We start from the raw sequence: 19,254 nt of genomic DNA, 5'->3' as shown, positions 1-19,254 counted from the left end.
AGTACCATAATGATAACATTCAGTTGTTTCTCCTCAGAATAAAATATCTCATACTGTGAAAGTTCTGAGTTGTTTGGTAGTATCTACCAAAGCCAGCCAACCAAAGATATACCTGAGGACCCAGAAATTCCACTCATAAGTATATACATGAGGGGAATAAATCTATGTATACCAAAAGACAAAATATTCATAGAAGCCTTATTTATAATGGCCCCACTGTAAACAAAGAAAGAGCCCATCAACAATAGATTGGATAAATTTTGATATACTCATATAATTAAATTCTATCCAGAATGAAAATACATGAATTTCTGCAACATGCACTAATGATGAGTTTAAGACACAAAATGATGAAACAAGCCAAATATGGAAAATACACGATATATAGTCCAATTTATATAAAAGTTTCTAATATGCAAAAACTAATTTATAATGTTAGAAGCCTGAGGAGGTAACAACTAATTTTTATTCCATTATTTGCAACAAGAAATACAGTTCACACCTTGTTTCTTTTTAAAAGTCCTTTCCTTGTGGTTCATATACCAACTATATATTACTGGTTCACAACATGGTAGGTATTGAAATAGAAGATAAAATGTTTGTAGCAACTTGACAGAGGAAGTTTATGTCTGATGAATCTAATCATAAAAAATTAGGTTTGTGTATTTCAATGACATTGTTTTTTCAATGGATCTTGTAATTTAACTTGTCTAGTAATTATTGTCTGTGTGTGTTTCATAGGCTAGCAAACAGTAAGTAAGTATGTGGTATAGAACCTTAAACTGTTAAATATTATTATACTTGCAAGCAACATCGCGTACTGGGTTTACTATGACTTTGAGTTTTTACAAAAAAAAAATGTCACATCCTTTACTATATTCCCATGATTTCTACCTTGTGAGTTTTCTGATGGACAATGAGATTTGATTTACAACTGAAGAATTTTCCACATTCTTTACATTCATATGGTTTCTCTCCTGTGTGAGTTTTCTGATGGCGAATAAGGTTTGATTTCCTACTAAAGGCTTTCCCACACTGAGGACATCCATTGGATTTCTCTCCTGTATGTATTCTCTGATGAACAGTGAGAATTGCCTTCTGGCGGAAGGACTTCCCACATTCATTACAAATATAGGGTTTTTCTCCTGTATGAATTCTTTGATGGAGAGTGAGGGTTGTCTTTTGGCAGAAGGATTTTCCACATTCATTACAAATATAGGGTTTCTCTCCTGTGTGAGTTCTTTGGTGTACAGTGAGGGTTGTCTTCTGGATAAATGCCTTTCCGCATTCATTACATCGATATGGTTTCTCTCCTGTGTGAGTTCTCTGATGATCAATAAGATATGACTTTTTTCTAAAAGCACTTCTACATTGAGGACACTCATAGGCTTTCTCCCCGGTATGTATTTTGTGATGTCTAGTGAGAGTTGCCTTCTGTCGGAAGGACTTTCCACAATCTATACAAATATAGGGCTTCCCCTCTATATGTGTTTTCTCATGAAGAGTGAGGGCTGTCTTTTGACGGAAAGCTTTTCCACATTGATTGCAAACGTAGGGTTTCTCACCTGTGTGAATTCGCTGATGTTCAATGAGATAGGACTTCCTTCTAAAGCTATTTCCACAGTAAGGACAATGAAAGGGTTTCTCTTCTGTTTGAGATCTCTGATGTATAATAAAAATGGACTTCCGGCAGAGGAATTTCCCATATTTGCTATATGCATGGGGCTTCTTCTCCATAAGATTTTGTGGATGGACACTGGGATTTGACTTTTCAATGAAAGTCATTCCATCATTATTGTATTCAAAGAGTCTTTCTCCTCTGTGAGTTCTAGTATTCGTAAATAACATTCCTTTCATAAGGAAGGAATTTTCACACTCATTATGTTCAAATGATTGCTCTGGAGTTTGACACTTCTGATGTTGAATAAGCTGTTGATTATCACTCAGACTCCTTCCTGTTTGTTTATAGAGATTCACTGCAGTATGAATTTTTTCATGCTTAGTATGGAGCAGTGATTTCTTCCATCCATTACTCTCACCAAACTTCTCTCTTACAGGGCTTATATTTCTAATGACTAATTCTGAAATATTTTTCAAAACCTTTCCATCAGATTCATATTTATGTAGTGTTGTTTTTGAAATAATATAATTCTTGCCTACAGTAAGTGTTTTACCCAAAATATTACTTCTTTCCTTAATTAGTCTTTTGTGGTTGATGAGTACAGCAGATCTAAAATGCCTATCTTGGTATTCTTTAAACTTCATTAAAGCATCTTCAGCTTTTCCATCTTCTTCTAGAAAGGAATATAATGAAAAATGCTGTAAGTCTTCACATAAATGTTATGAATTAGATGCATATACAAACAACCCATTGTGGGACTGTCTGTCTCATTAATGTGATCGATAGAAAAGCCAAAATAAATTACAACTTGGGAGGGAAAATGCATAGAACATAAACACAAAGCATGTTACACTGTTAAAATGAGGAATAATCGCAAAGTACACTCATATTTTTGGCATATTGTAAATATAAACTATAGTACATTAAGGTCTTATAAACACAAGGACAAGTAAGCAAAGGATGGCGAAAGTGGTATTATTCTTGTAATGGACAGGTGCAGAGATAATGGAGTATCTATCAAGAGTACTAAATAGTAAGCAAGGAAAACTGTTCATGTGGACATGAAAGCCTATATATTTATTTCCTCATGCCTAAATAAGTGTTATAAAATATTTCTATTTGTTTCTTCTTCACTGTCATTTATCCCACCCCTGGTAAATGAAATTTATCAGGCACTTATTTCCTAGTTTTGAAAGGATCACTAATCTATAGTCTAGGCCCTAGCTCTCCTTATAACATTGATTTATTTTTCCCTGAAAGTGAAGAATTAAGTTAACATTTTCACTAGGACAGAGGACAAAGCAATCCTGCAACATGAACATAATCACTGATTGCTGCTACAGTAATTTATTCTTCTAGAGGAATGGTCAATAATTAAATTCCCTTGACCATCAATTCTAATTTTTTCTCCTTTCAATTTACTGAATTACTTTTTCATTATTAGAGAAGTATGGGTTCAGGTTTTCCTTCCTACCTTAAGCTCTGCTATTCCCTACTGGGACTATGACAGGCTGGGTCCTTCAATGTATAATGTATAGCACTGATTGACCTTACCTATTGTATTTCTTTTAAATTCTTGGCTATATCTTACTACTGTTACCTTACTATGACCAATATCTGGTGGAGCAATTTTAAAGATGTGTTCATTTTACCATGACTTGCCTCTTACTTACAACAGGCTTAAATTGGAAATAGCCCAATTACTCATCAAAAGGTAAAAAGGTAATATTGTGTCATGTAATTATACAATATAATACTCAGCAATAGAAAAAGAAAAAAAAACCTATTGACAACAGTAGGGATAAATTGCCAAAACAATTTTTTCGGAGAAAAGCTTTATACAAAAGAGTAAATATAGTACATTTCCATCTATGTAGTTCTAGAACATGCAAAACTCATCTGTATTGGTAATTGGAGTTACATTGCCTTCCTGAAAACCTCAGTCACCTTCAGGGACATGCTACTACTCAATTTATCCAAGCCTTCACATATTCTTTCTATCCTTCGATGTCTAATTTGTCTTAAATTAGAATACAGTGGTACCTTGACACATGAGTTTAATTTGTTTCATGGCCAAGCTTGTGACTCAATCTGCTCGTGTGTCAAATCGAATTTACTCATTTAAATGCATGGAAATGCAATTAATGCATTCCAGCCCCCCAAAACCACACAAAGTTTTTGTTTTATATGCTTTAAATAAGAAAATGTACTTTATAAATAACTCATATATATATATGTGTGTGTATATATATATATATACATATACACACACACACACACATAATAAGAGAGAATGTAAAGAAGTAAATCGGTTTATGAAGTGTATTTACCTTCAAGGTCAGGTGAAGATGCTGGCAGAGGGGAAGGAGACATTAGCATAACACTGGCCCTTCCGAAGCAGGAAGGTGATTAGCAATTTCACAGACAGCTGCCCAGTGCTATTTTTAACAATAAAAGTGAGCCAATTCAATAAACACAAATTTTACAAACTCATTTGCCCAACATTCATGATTCAAATAGCCGCTCATAACTTAAAGCAAAAAAATCCCACGAGTGACTGCTTGTCTCTCAAATTGCTCGTGATTTAAAGTGCTCGTGTGTCAGTACCACTGTATAATTATAGTGTGGACTACCCATTTTAAGAAATCTTTTAACAGTCTCTTATTTTAACATGAATATTCTATGTAAAATGCTAACTTTGAAAATATTACCTTCCCAATGTAACTTAGGTTCTTAAAAGTCAATATTTTATTATTTTCTTTGAAACCTTCTGAGTCTACATTAAAACACTTCTGTGAGGTAAAAGGATGTGATCTTGGCATGAATATCTAAAAGAACTTACCATTAAATGAGTTCTGAATGGATGAGAAAGATGTTTTCCTTAACTACTGAATATCTAGCCTTTGTTATAAGCTACAGTAAGGAAAAGTAAAAGAGAGGACCTTATTTTGAGGGAATTATTAATCAGATGGGGAAAGAAACCTCCGATAGAACACTGTTGAATCAGTACCAAAATATTAGGTCACATCAGAGTATATGTCTCTTTTTCACATTACAATCAGTGGAGTGTGAGTGCAGAAAAAAGGAAATGACATGGTTTGTAGTAGTCAAGAAACATTTCACATGGGAAATGAAACCTAATCTTTTAACTGAAGGATATGGAGCACTGTGTGGTAAAGAAACCTTGTTCAATGAGAGGTCTGACATTTGCCTTTGGTTTCTAGAAGGTAATCTCTAAGCCCATGGAATGTCATCACTGACAGGAGTATATCTGCTTGCTTGGGAGCCTGTGGCCAGCCAGAAAGTATGACTTAGGGTGGGGTCTTTGCACCACACCAACAATATGATTTAGGGTGAGGGATTTAGGTCACACAATACCAGCTTGACCTCTTAAGGAGCTGGAAACTTAGATTAGCCATATGAACAATCAATTAAGCCTATGTGAGGGAGCCCCAATATAAACTCTGGATAGTAGACTTGAGTGAAGCCTCCCTGGTTGGCAATATTCTGTTATGTTGTCTGTAACTCCACAGAGAGAGGACTACTCAAAGCTCCACATTTGGTACTTTCCTGGACTCTGCCCTATGTACTTGGCTTGATTTTAATCTGTATTTTTCCTCGTAACTGTCGCAGCGACAATGTACTGTCCGGAGACCTGATGTTCCGAGGGGCCAAGATGAGGCAACATCCCCAGTCTGCAGACTGAAGGACTGAAGCCCGTCTCCAGCCTTACTCAGATATTTATTAGCAAGTACAAATAACTCAAGAAAACAGAAGAGGTTTTCAGGAGTGTGAAGTAAAGGAAAAGGAACAGGCTGACTTTTTTATTATTTATTTATTTATTTATTTATTTATTTCAGAGACAAAGAGAGAGAGAGAGATAGGGACAGACAGACAGGAACAAAGAGAGATGAGAAGCATCAATCATCAGTTTTTCATTGCAACACCTTAGTTGTTCATTGATTGCTTTCTCATATGTGCCTTGACCATGGGGCTACAGCAGACTGAGCAACCCCTTGCTCAAGCCAGCGACCTTGGGTCCAAGCTGGTGAGCTTTGCTCAAACCAGATGAGCCCGCGCTCAAGCTGGCAACCTCGGGGTCTCGAACCTGGGTCCTCTGCATCCCAGTCCAACGCTCTATCCACTGTGCCACCGCCTGGTCAGGCAACAGGCTGACTTTTAATCTCTCTTCTGAGAGTCTAAATATTTCTGTTACTGAATCTTATCCTGCTGTTCTGCTGTTTCCAGCATGGGGTCAGCGAGGCCCTGGACTCTCGTCCACCAGTGCCTTCACCCTAAGATGCTCTCTGCCTCAAATTGTTTACCCTAACTCTGCATATTTTCATAGCATATTCCTACACATAACATACTATAACTGTGGGTGCTACAGTTTTCAGTAAGTTCTTTGAGTCCTTCTAGCAAACTACTGATACTACTAGTAGTCTTGAGGACCCCAAAATTTACAATTTCTGTAAAAAATGAGGGGTGGTCTTGCCTGACCAGGTGGTGGCACAGCGGATAGAGCAGTGGAGTGGGACGTGGAGACCCAGGTTCAAATCCTCAAGGTCACCGGCTTGAGCACAGGCTCACCAGCTTGAGCGAGGGGTTGCTGGCTTGAGTGTGGTATCATAGACATGACCCCATGGTCGCTAGCTTGAGCCCAAAGGTTGCTGGCTTGAACCCAAAGTCAGTGGTTTGAGCAAGAAGTCACTCGTTCTATTGTAGCCCCCCTGCCCAAGGCACACATGAAAAAACAATCACTGAACAACTAAGGAGCAACAATGAAGAACTGATGCTTCTCATCTCTCTCCCTTTCTGTCTGTCTGTCTCTATCTGTCCCTCTCTCTGACTCTCTCTCTGTCTCTGTCAAAAAAAAAATGGGTAGTCTTATATGTACTACTGTACCCTATAATTCTGTAGTTGGCTAACTTTGCAAGTATGCATATGGATAGACAGCAGCATATGGGGAGTCACATAATGAAAGGCTCAGTGTAAAGAATAAAATAAATTGCATGGAGTACATTTGGGAGACTAGAATAAATAGAGGTTAGCAAAAGTTTTCAATCACAGAGAAATACATTTGAAATGACCAGATGGGATATTATTTTGTCAGCTCTTAAAAAAATGGGGGATTTAAAATTTTTTATGTGATATCATTTTAGCACACTGACAATATAAATGGAAAGGATTGGGGGAAAAATCATGGCAAAGCCAAATAGTAATTATAGCAGCGCAGACCTAGAATAATATAGCTTTTCATTTTGTAAGATGTCAGTGGCAAATGAAAATCTGTAAAGTTATTTCAGAGTAAAATAACATAACAAAAGTTGTGGAGAGATTATTAAAAATGTTTAACAGGTGATGAAATCAGCCTGCAACTACAAGGGGCTGATTATGGGAAGAAAAGGATATAGAAAAAATCAAGTTACGGTAAAGATAATGACTATTACTTCATATACATTAGTAACCAAAAGGATGAGACAACTAATTGTTGCATTGCTATAGGCAGATTACAATTTAACACTAGAGATCAGGTGGAAGAAACGGGCTAAAAATTACTTGAAAGCACATAAAACAAGGGAATCACAAGTTGAGAATGGATAAAATTAATACAGCCTACAGGACTTTCATAGTGACAAGCACTGAGGATGAAGAAAGAGCTTTTATGCCAATGAGAACCTACGGAAATAAAATCCATTTATCCAACAAATATTTATTTTCCCAGGCAATGCAAACAAAGGAAAGAAAAGCAGCCAAGATGTGAATGGGCACTCAGGGACATACAATGATAATGAGTATTTTTCACCCAAATCTAGGTGGGAAGATATCAGGAATCTGAGCATTATGATATGACACAGGGAAATTTATTGGAAAAATAGTGATACTGATATTATTACTTTGGTCCAAGGCCTATGGATTTTGGTATCTGATGGCAGGGCTCAAGGTGAGGGTAGAATGTGAGACCGAGTAAGTACAAGTATAAGGCATTATACAAGGGAAAAAAGAAAGAAAATGAAAACTAAAAGGAAGATAAATATTAGACAATGATTTCCTTTTTTGTCTTTTGGATAGATTTAAGAATATCTATAAACAGGAGACCATAGCAAAAGAAAAAATAAGGTTGAAATATTAAAGAAAGAGATGAAAAACGAGAAAGACCTGAATCACCAAAATGTGATTCATGAACTTTATGCTACCTGAGACCCTTATGGGAAGTCCACAAAGTCAAAACTATTTTTGTTAATAATAACACTTCAATTGTCTTTTTAACTGTGTTCATGTTTGCCCTAATGGAGCATTAGTGTCTTACTTGTACTCATGATATTTTAACTTATGGAGGTGGCTGAATGATGACAAAGAAAGGCTAATGACTTAGAAGACTGTAATTATCTTCATTCCCTGAGAGAAAGGAGCATGCCATGCCACGCAGGGTCACATGTGGTCAGGAAGCAGAAAGGAGTGAGGAGAAAGCCTAGACCAGAGCCATTATTGGTGCCTGCTTGCACAAAAAAGGCAAGGCAGAGAATGGAAAAAAGCTTAGGATGGGGTAGTTTGAATACTGTTGGCAGGCTATGGGTCACAGGGTTAGTCTCTAGTTGACTGGAATCTGATCTTGGGTGAGTTAGGGCAGGGGATATATTGGCTTGGTGTTTGAGAGTTAGATAAAGCAGGTGGTTGAGGGGATGGACTTGGGATTGGTTGGTTTGTGTATGAAAGGTGGGGTCACCAATAAGTTGTTTACTGTCTCTAGGAATAAACTAGCTCTTGGAGGGGCAGTGTCTCCCATTAACCCTTTGAGTAGTTAGTTTTCTTTATGTTTGCTGACCCCAGGAGTGAGTTTTTCTTTTCAAAAAACATAATTAGTTCCAGTTTTATTAACTTAAAATTATATTTGTTTGAGAACCTATTTACGGAAACAAGAAGACCATACATTAGCCTTTTTTTTATTTTTTATTTATTCATTTTAGAGAGGAGAGGGAGAGAGAGAGAGAGAGAGAGAGAGAGAGAGGAGAGACAGAGAGAGACGAGGGGAGGAGCTGGAAGCATCAACTCCCATATGTGCCTTAACCAGGCAAGCCCAGGGTTTCGAACCGGCAACCTCAGCATTTCCAGGTGGACGCTTTATCCACTGCGCCACCACTGGTCAGGCTAGCCTTTTTTTAATGTTCCCTTACACATTTTTAAAATAAAAATTTTTGTTACGATTGTACTCTGGATGGTCAGGAGTCACGAGGCATACATAAACGTTTGTACCACTCAAAGGGTTAAGACCCCCGAAAGATCTCAAAGTGTCATAAAATATAGAAAATAAAAATATGATTAATACAGTGGGCAAAATGTTGACACATCACCATAAATCAAAACTGGCACCAAACTATAAAAGTAATCACTGCATTTCTAATTGGCACATACCACAGGGAAAAAGAATGTTACACTTATGTAACATGTGTGACTGTTATTTTGTTTTAAATAAAAAAATATTTTAATTTATTGATTTTAGTGAGAGAGAGAGAGACAGGAACATATGTTCCTGTATCTGCCTCAACCAAGGATTGAACTGGCAACCTCTGCACTTGGCTATCCAGCCAGGGTAAGACTGTTCTTGATAGAGCAGAAAGATATTACTTTTATTAGATCTCCACCCTTGACTACCAGAGTATAATGTATTTTGTGAAGAAAAGTGCTGGTGTAATTAGTAAGTAAAGAACTGAATAATTACTTTGTGGAACAGCATTGTTACTTGAAAGTACAACGGACTATTCAGACATAAGTATCTTGGTAGACATTTTCTTGAACAATGTGAGCCTGTCAATTCAAAGAAAACATCTGCCAATGTTTGTTACCAATGATACAATTCAAATTTTCAACTAAAAATCATTATGTTAGTAAGCTTATATTTGCTATTGTGTCAGTTTCCTAATACTTAATAGGTTTTTTTGGTGAGATTACTGGTGATATTAATAAATGTGAGTTTGAATATACACACACACCTATATATGGAAATGTGGCAAAATTTGGGACCAATTCATAGTATTACCCAAAAAAAATGCATGAATAAAAAATCTATTTAAGTAAATGACTAGATTTTTTGTAATAGTGTACAAAACTTCAGTGTTATGGTTTCAGAATCCATATTGCAACTGTTTAGGAACTAAAAATTGAGTGTGGTATTAATGAAGAATATCCACAACAATCTGAAAAAGCTTTTAAAATACTTTTTTTTCCTTCATATATTTCAATTAGAACAACAGATTGAATGCAGAATCAGATGTGAAAATTAGCTGGTTTTTTTTTATTAAGGAAGACCTTGTATAAATTTCAATTATGCAACAATGCTACTTTTCTTACCATTTTATTCCCTTTGGGACAACAGTTATTTTTTGTAAAAATATGATTATTTTTATGTCAACATGTAATGAGTTTATTATTTTTATATTTTAAAATGAATTAATAAGTGAATATTTAAAATTTTTGTTTTAATTTCTAATAGGGTACACACAAAGAGTTCTCTTAATCCTTAGTAATTTTAAGACTATCAGTAAGTTCCAAAACTAAAAAGTTGATCTAGACATCCAGATTCTGGTAATGTAAAAGAAGTTTGTGTCAAAACAACCTTCCAGTTGATAAAGTGATAAACTCTGAGCCAACTGGAAAAAAACACAACTCGTTTGATAAAGAGTGATCAAAAGCAGGCATAAACTGTAGTGGATACAACCTTTAGAAGAAAGACAACACACTGCATAAGATCTACATTTATCCAGGTTTTCCACTGTGTGCCTGGGTAGTTCATGCAGCACACAGAGAACAGATCTCAAGGAGAAAGCAGGAGTCATCTGTGCAGAAAAATCAGAGATCACAGTTTCAGGCTATGAGAATGGATGTAAAATGAGGACAAAATTTGAGAATGAAGATGTCACACAAAGAGCCCAAAAGTTAGCATAACCTCCTCCTCAAAACGTTGGTTAACTGCATTTTTGCAGGGTAAGATTGCACAGAGCATAAAGGAAAAAGAAAGCTGGAGCTCTGAAAGAATTTAAGCAAAGGTTTCAGCAGTTACTTGGCCAAGTTAGAGAAACCTGGTTAATCCAATGGTCTTTCTATTGAAACCCTAGAATAGCCATGTATTAGCAGTAAAGGCTGATTCCCAGGATTCAGAGAGCACTATAAAACTAAAAGAAACCCTGAAACTGATATATAAATCATCTAAAAAGCTTAAAAGCAATTTGATGAAGGAATCAACATAAACTTTCAATAACTTAACCTCCTACCAGATTAAAACTAAGCAATCTTGAATGACATCAGAGTAATAGCGGCATGAGAGATACTCCTATCTCTCCCCTTGAAATTCAGCAAGTTGAGCAGCTATGGCACAGTGAAGGAACCCGAGCTGGGCTCACATGCATGCCTGAAAGATCTGTGCTCCAAATGGACTAAAGGTGGAACGGGTTGAAAAGCGGGGCAGTAGATAAAACACACTCATGGTCAGTTCTGAAGAAGAGACAAACCGGAGTGACTGGGATTTCTTTTCTCAGCTGGACTATGGGGAGCAGGGAAACTCAGGCTGTTTGGGTTTTGTCTGAGGGGTATGGAGAGGGAAACCCAGAATGACAGGTTCTCATTCTGCTGGGAGGAGCAGTGTGATAGAGGGGCAGTGGGGGAGATGAACCAAAGCAGCCAGAGTCCAGGGTCGTGGCCAGTGTTCCCACAGTCTGCACTTAGCAGAGACAGAGAAAACTAAAGTACGGCCCCCCAGCCTACCAGATCCTGCCTTCCACACTTCTCAGTAGGACAGTGGCAAGGACAAGCCCCACAGCTAGGTCTCCAGGGCCAATCTCTTGCCTGAGGAAGAGGTGCTCCATGTCTGGTCCCCAGATCTATTGAGACAAGAGGAGGGCTGCCTGTAAGCCTAAGATAGCCATTGCTAGAGCCATAAAGCTGGAAAGCTGAAGCCATAAAGTCTTCACAACACACCTCACTCAACAAATGTGACTGCAGCCCCACCTACATCATTGGGACAGCAATATCTCAGCTGAGGACAGCCCAGAAACTTCACAGAGCTAAAACCTGTAATTCAGTGACACTTACTGGAAGAAACCTCTCAAAACCAAAATTTATTCTTCATTCTTTTTCTCATTTTTTCCTTCTTATTCTTTTTTTCTATTTTGAATTTCATTTTCTTTAATTTTACTTTTTTTTTTTCCGGTGGGTGTTTTGTATTTAATTTAATTCAATTTTTTGGTTTTCAATCTTTGATTTTCTGGAATTTCCCATGTTGACTTGTCATAATCTTTAAATTTTTGTATTTTATTGTTTTGTTATAATTTTCAAATATTTTAGTGTTTTTTTGTTAGGGTTAATAATACCACTCTCAAATGCCATTGGGGAAAAAAATTGAATGTCATGGCTACGGAAGACAGAGACTTATTTCAGAAATAAAATAAAAGATCTCCAGAAAAAAATCTCAATCAGTCCTGGCTGCTTGGCTCAGTGGTGGAGCATTGGTCTGGTGTGTGGAAGTCTCAGATTGGATTCCTAGCCAGGGCACACAGGAGAAGTGCCCATCTGCTTCTCCACCCTTCCCCCTCTCCTTTCTCTCTATTTCTCTCTTCCCCTCCTGCAACCCCGGCTCCATTGGAGCAAAGCTGGCCCGGAAGCTGAGGATGGCTCCATGGCCTCAACCTCAGGTGCTAGAATGACTCCAGCTACAACAGAGCAACGCCCCAGATGGGCAGAGCATCGCCCCCTGGTGGGCTTGCCGGGTAGATCCCAGTTGGGTGCATGTGGGAGTCTGTCTCTCTGCCTCCCCACTTCACACTTCAGAAAAAAAAAAATCTCAATCACATGGAAACCTTGGAGTTAAATGATAAAGATTTCAAAATTGAAATTCTGGAAATATGTACTCTACGGATGTGAGAAAACAACAATAGGCAACATAATGAGCTTACAAAAAAAGTTAACGTACACTTGTCAAGGCAGTGGCGCAGTGGATGGAACACTGGACTAGGATACATAGGACCCAGGTTTAAAACCCCAAAATCACAAGCTTAAGTGTAGGTTCATCCAGCTTGAGCATGGGCTTACCAGCTTGAGAATGAGGATGCTAGCTCGAGTGTGGGATCATAGGCATGACCCCATGGTCACTGGCTTGGGTCCAAAGGTCAGTGGCTTGAAGCTCAAGGTTGCTGGCTTGAGCAAGGGGTCTTTCGCTGTGCTGTAGCCCCTTGGTCAAGGAACATATGAGAAAGCAATCAATGAACAACTAAGGTGCTGCAACAAAGAACTGATGCTTCACATCTCTCCCCCTTCCTGTCTGTCTGTCTCTATCTGTCCCTTTCTCTGACTCTCTCTCAGTCTCTGTAAAAAAAAAAAGTTAATGAACTAAACAAATACCTCACTAAGGAGACTGAAACTTTAAAAAAAGAGATGAAGAACTCAATACATGAACTGAAAACTGAGGTAGCAAGTTTGGCTAATAGAACAAGCCAGATAGCAGAAAGAATCAGTGACATCAAAGACAGGCAACTATACATGCAACAGAGAGGAGGAGAGAGACTCACAGATTAAAAAAACTGAGAGAGCACTACAAGAATTGTCTGACTGCATCAGAAAGAGCAATAGAAGAATAATGGGTATATCAATAGAAGAAGAGAGGAAGAAGGGAACAGAGAGCCTATTCAAACAAACTGATGAGAATTTCCCAAACCTATGGAAAGAAGTTAGAGCCTCGAATCCAAGAAACAAATAGAACGCCAAGGTACTAGAACTCAAACAGACCTACTTCAAGGCACATCGTAATAAAATTGTCAAAATCAATGACACAGAAAGAATCCTCAAGGCAGCCAAGGAAAAGAACATAACATATAAAGGAAAGCCCATTAGGTTATCATTAGACTTCTCAGCAGAAACTCTACAAGCCAGAAGAGAGTGGACCCAAACATTCAAAGTACTGAAAGAGAGGACTTACCGGACAAGAATACTATATCCATCAAAGTTATCCTTCAAATATGAAGGAGAAATAAAAACTTTTACAGACATACAGAAGTTAAGGGAATTTATCACCAGAAAACACCCACTGCAGGAAATACTCAAGAGGGTTATTCAACTAGAGACAAAAAACAATACAAATCAAAACTACAAGTAAAAGCTCCAACAAAGTCACAATAAAAACAAGGATAATCTGTGACAACAATAACATAAAAGGGGAGAGGATAAAGATCTGCAGTAGCAAAGGAGGATGGAGTGCAGAAGCACTCATATAACAAAGGACTCTTGTATATATAAACATCTTTTTCTTAACCTAATGGTAACCACCCATGAAAAGCCACTACTGAAACACACAGCTTAAAAAAGAAGGAACAGAGGAAAGAAGTATGGAACACCATCAAAAACAATTGACAGAAACAAAAAAGAGAAGAACCAAACAAGATATGGAGCTACCAGAAAACACAACATAAAATGGCTATAGGAAATCCTCAAGTATCAATCATTACCCTAAATGTAAGTGGACTGAACTCACCAATAAAGAGGCACAGAGTAGCAGATTGTATCAAAAAGCAAAACCCAACCATACGCAGCCTTCAAGAGACACATTGAAGCTGCATGGACAAAAGTAGAGTCAAAGTGAAAGGTTGGAAAACGATACTCCAAGAAATAATATCCAAAGAAAAGCAGGTGTAGCTATAGTCATATTTGACAATACTGACTTCAAGACCACAAAGGTAACCGGGACAAAGATGGACATTTCAAAATGATAAAGGGGACATTGTATCAAGAAGACATAACACTTCTTAATATTATCTATTCATTGAACCAGGGAGCACCAAAATATATAAAACATCTACTAAGTGATCTAAAAATAGAAGCAGACAAAAACACGATTATACTTGGAGATGTCAACACACCTCTGACGGTTTTAGATAGATCAAAACAAAAAATCAATAAATAAATATCAGCCTTAAACGACACTCTGGACCAAATGGACATAGTAGATATTTATAGGACATTTCATTCCCAAATGTCAGATTATACATTCTTCTCCAATGTACATAGAACATTCTCAAGGATAGACCATATGTTGGGCTACAAAACTAACATCAACAAATTTGGTAAGATTGAAATTATACCAAGCATACTTTCTGATCACAAGGCATTGAAGTGATAATTCAACTGTAAAAAGGAAGTAAAGAAATCCACAAAAATGTGGAAATTAAGCAACATATTTCTAAAAAATGACTGGAGTCAAAGAAGAACTAAAAGCAGAGATAAAAAGATATATAAAGACAAATAAAAATGATGATGAAATATCAAAATTTCTGGGATGCAGCAAAAGCAGTAAAAAGAGGGAACTTTATATCATTACAGGCTTATATCAAGGAACAAGAGATTCCAAGTAAACAACCTAATATCACACTTTAAGGAACTTGAAAAAGAATAACAAGGGCAACTCAAAGTCAGCAGAAGAAAGGAAATAGTAAAAATTAGAGCAGAACTAAATGAAATGAAAAAAACCTATAAAAAATTAATATAATAAAGAGCTAGTTCTTTGAAAAGATCAATAAAATTGACAAACTACTGGCTAGACTCACTAAGAAAAAAAGAGGAAGGCTTCATATAAACAAAATCCTAAATAAAAGAGAAATTACCACAGACATCATAGATGTACAAAAGACCAGAGTAGAATATTATGAAAGATTATATGCCATGAAATTCAACACTGTAGAAGAAATGGATAAATTTCTAGAACTATACAATCATCTTAGACTAAGCCATGAAGAAATGAAAAACCTAAATAGATCTATAAGCAGGGAGAAAATAGAAAAAACAATCAAAAAACCTCCCCAAAACAAAAGTCCAGCAGCAGATGGTTACATTAATGAATTCTACCAAACATTCAAAGAAGATTTGGTACATATCCTATTCCAAGTCTTCCAAAAAACAGAAGAAGAAGCAATACTCCCCAACACATTTGATGAGGCCAACATAACCCTCATACCAAAACCTGTCAAAGACAACACAAAAACAGAAAACTACAGAACAACATCTCCAATGAATACAGATGCAAAAATCCTAAACAAAATATTAGCAAATGAAATACAACAACACATTAAAAAAATAATACATCACCATCAAGTGGGATTCATTCTAGGAACACAAAGATGGTTCAACATACAGAAATCGATCAACGTAATATACCACATCAATAAAACAAAGAACAAAAACCATATGACCTGTAAATAAATGCAGAAAAGGCATTCGATAAAATACAATACCCCTTTATGTTTAAATCACTGAATAAAATCAGAATAGAAGGAAAATAACATAATAAAGGCCATATATGACAAATCATCAGCTAATAGCATACTAAATGGTAAAAAAATGAAGGCTTTTTCTCTAAAATCAGGAACAAGACAAAGTTGCCCACTCTCTCCACTCTTAGTCAACATAGTTCTGGAAATATTAGCCAGAGTGATCAGAGAAAGAAATAAAAGACATTCATATTGGGAAAGAAGAAGTGAAGGTATCACTTTTTGCAAATGACATGATTCTGTATATAGAATATCCCAAATACTCCACCAAAGAACTATTAGAATCAATAAACCAATATAGTAAAGTTGAAGAATACAAAAGTCTATTACTTTCCTACATGCCAGCAATGAAACTTCAGAAAATGAACTAAAAAATACAATTGTTTTTTACAATAGCAACAAAACCACGTAGCAATAAACTTAACGAAGGAAGAGAAAGACCTATATACTGAAAAATAAAAAAACATTATTGAAGGAAATTGAAAAAGACACAACGAAATGGAAAAATATTCCATGTTCATGGATTGGAAGAATCAACCTAGTTAAAATGGCCATAATACCCAAAGCAATATACAAATTTAATGCAATCCCCATTAATATCCCAATGTTATTCTTTAAAGAAATAGAACAAAAAACTACCACGTTTGTATGGAACCATAAAAAACCTAGAATAAACAGAGCAATCCTGAGAAAAAAGAATGAAGCTGGAGGTATCACACTACCTATTTCAAATTATACTATGGAGCCACGATAATCAAAACAGCATGGTATTGGCAGAAAAACAGACATACAGACCAATGGAACAGAATTGAGAGCTCAGAAATAAAACCACATATATATAGATAAATTATCTTCCACGAAGGAGCCAAAAACACACAATGAAGAAAAGAAAGTCTGTTCAATAAATGGTGCTGGAAAACTTGGAAAGCCACATGCAGAAGAATGAAACTTGACTACAGTGTGTCCTCCTGCACAAAAATTAATTCAAAATGGATCAAAGACCTAAATATAAGACCTGAAACTATAAATTACATAGAAGAAAATAGGTACTAAGCTCATGGACCTTGACCATAGAGAACAATTTATGAATTTTACCTCAAAGGCAAAAAAAATGAATGGAAGTATATCAAACTAAAAAACTTCTGCACAGCAAAAGAAACTGACAGCAAAACAGCCAGCCAACTAAATGGGAAATGATATTTGCAAACACCACTCAGATAAGGGATTAATACCCAAAATATATAAAGAACTCACAAAGCTCAGCAACAAAGCAGCAAAAAATCCTATTAAAATATGGGATTGGAGCCTGACCAGGTGGTGGCGCAGTGGATGGAGCATCGGACTGGGATGCGGAAGGACCCAGGTTCGAGACCCCGAGGTCGCCAGCTTGAGCGAGGGCTCATCTGGCTTGAGCAAAAAGCTCACTAGCTTGGACCCAAGGTTGCTGGCTCCAGCAAGGGGTTACTCGGTCTGCTGAAGGCCCACGGTCAAGGCACATATGAGAAAGCAATCAATGAACAACTAAGAAGTCGCAATGCGCAACGAAAAACTAATGATTGATGCTTCTCATCTCTCTCCGTTCCTGTCTGTCTGTCCCTGTCTATCTCTGCCTCTGTAAAAAAAAAAAAAAAAAAAAAAAAAATATGGGATTGGATCTGAACAGACATTTTTCCTAGGAGGACATACAAATGTCCAACAAATATATGAAAAGATGCTCATCTTCACTAGCTATTTGAAAAATGCAAATCAAAACTACAATGGGATACCACCTCACACCAGTTAGATAGGCTGTTATCAATAAGACAGATAATAACAAGTGTTGGAGAGGCTGTTGGAAAAAAGGAAGCCTCATTCAAGAGGCTGTTGGAAAAAAGGAAGCCTCATTCACTGCTGGTGGGAATGCAAATTAGTACAACCATTATAGAACCATATGACCCAGCAATCCCTCCACTGGGTATCTACCCCAAAACTTTGGTACGTAAAGACACATGCACCACCGTATTCATTGCACCATTATTCACAGTCACCAAGACATGGAAACAACCACAATGTCCCTTGATAGAAGATTGGATAAAGATAATGTGGTACATATATATACACTGGAATAATACTCAGCCATAAGATATGATGACATAGTGACATTTAAGGGTGGACCTTGAAAACGTTACACTGAGCAAAATAAGTAAACCAGAAAAAGCTAAGAACTGTACGGTTTCATACATAGGTGGGATATAAAACAGACTTATGGGCATAGATAAAAGTGAAGTAATTACCAGGGGGAAGGAGATGTGAGGGAGGAGAACTTGACAGAGAAGGTGTAGGGAAGGGTGTAAAGAGGGACAAATAGGCCCTGGCCTGTTGACTCAGCGGTAGAGCGTTGGCCTGGCGTGCGGGGGACCCGGGTTCGATTCCCGGCCAGGGCACATAGGAGAAGCGCCCATTTGCTTCTCCACCCCATCCCTCCTTCCTCTCTGTCTCTCTCTTCCCCTCCCGCAGTCAAGGCTCCATTGGAGCAAAGATGGCCCAGGCGCTGGGGATGGCTCCTTGGCCTCTGCCACAGGCGCTAGAGTGGCTCTGGTCGTGGCAGAGCGACCCCCCGGAGGGGCAGAGCGTCGCCCCCTGGTGGGCGTGCTGGGTGGATCCCGGTCGGGGGCATGCGGGAGTCTGTCTGACTGTCTCTCCCCATTTCCAGCTTCAGAAAAATACAAAAAAAAAAAAAAAAAAAAAAAAAAAAAGAGGGACAAATATACGGTGACAGAAAATGACTTAATTTGGGGTGATGGGAATACAACATAATCAACAGTTCAAATGCTATAAAAATGTTCCCCTGAAACCTATGTACTCTTACTGATCAATGTCATACTGTTAAAAGTCAATTTTCTAAATAAAATTTAAAAATTAAACACAAAGGCTATACTGAGCAATTCTACTTCTGGGTATTTATCCTAAGAAACTCAAACCATTAATTCAGAAAAGACACAAGATGAATGGATTAAAAAGAAGTAGTACATGGGTATATATCCCAAAAACTCAGAAACATTGATACGTAAAGACACATGCAGCCCCATGTTTATTGCAGCATTGTTCACAGTGGCCAGGACATGGAAACAACCAAAAAGCCCATCAATAGATGACTGGATAAAGAAGATGTGGCACATATACACTATGGAATACTACTCAGCCATAAGAAATGATGACATCGGAACATTTACAGCAAAATGGTGGGATCTTGATAACATGATACGAAGCGAAATAAGTAAATCAGAAAAAAACAGGAACTGTATTATTCCATACGTAGGTGGGACATAATAGTGAAACTAAGAGACA

The 19,254-nt window shown here is 37.3% G+C and overlaps 1 protein-coding gene across 6 annotated transcripts in view; it reads right to left on the bottom strand.

Annotated features, from left to right (window-relative positions):
• Positions 1 to 448: 448 nt before the first annotated feature.
• The window catches only part of ZNF382 (zinc finger protein 382), a 28,807-nt gene continuing 10,001 nt past the window's right edge, over positions 449 to 19,254 (bottom strand). For all 6 annotated transcript variants that reach the window (XM_066348296.1, XM_066348298.1, XM_066348297.1 and 3 more), the window contains one exon: positions 449 to 2,294. In XM_066348296.1, coding sequence (XP_066204393.1) covers positions 874 to 2,294 — 1,421 coding nt within the window. In that variant the 3' untranslated portion in view covers positions 449 to 873. The remainder of the gene's footprint in view (positions 2,295 to 19,254) is intronic.

This window comes from Saccopteryx leptura, chromosome 9 (genome assembly GCF_036850995.1).
Source record: "Saccopteryx leptura isolate mSacLep1 chromosome 9, mSacLep1_pri_phased_curated, whole genome shotgun sequence".
NCBI classification, from domain to species: Eukaryota; Metazoa; Chordata; class Mammalia; order Chiroptera; family Emballonuridae; genus Saccopteryx; species Saccopteryx leptura.
Note: the sequence above shows the minus strand (reverse complement) of the source record. Positions and strands in the feature narration are given on the sequence as shown.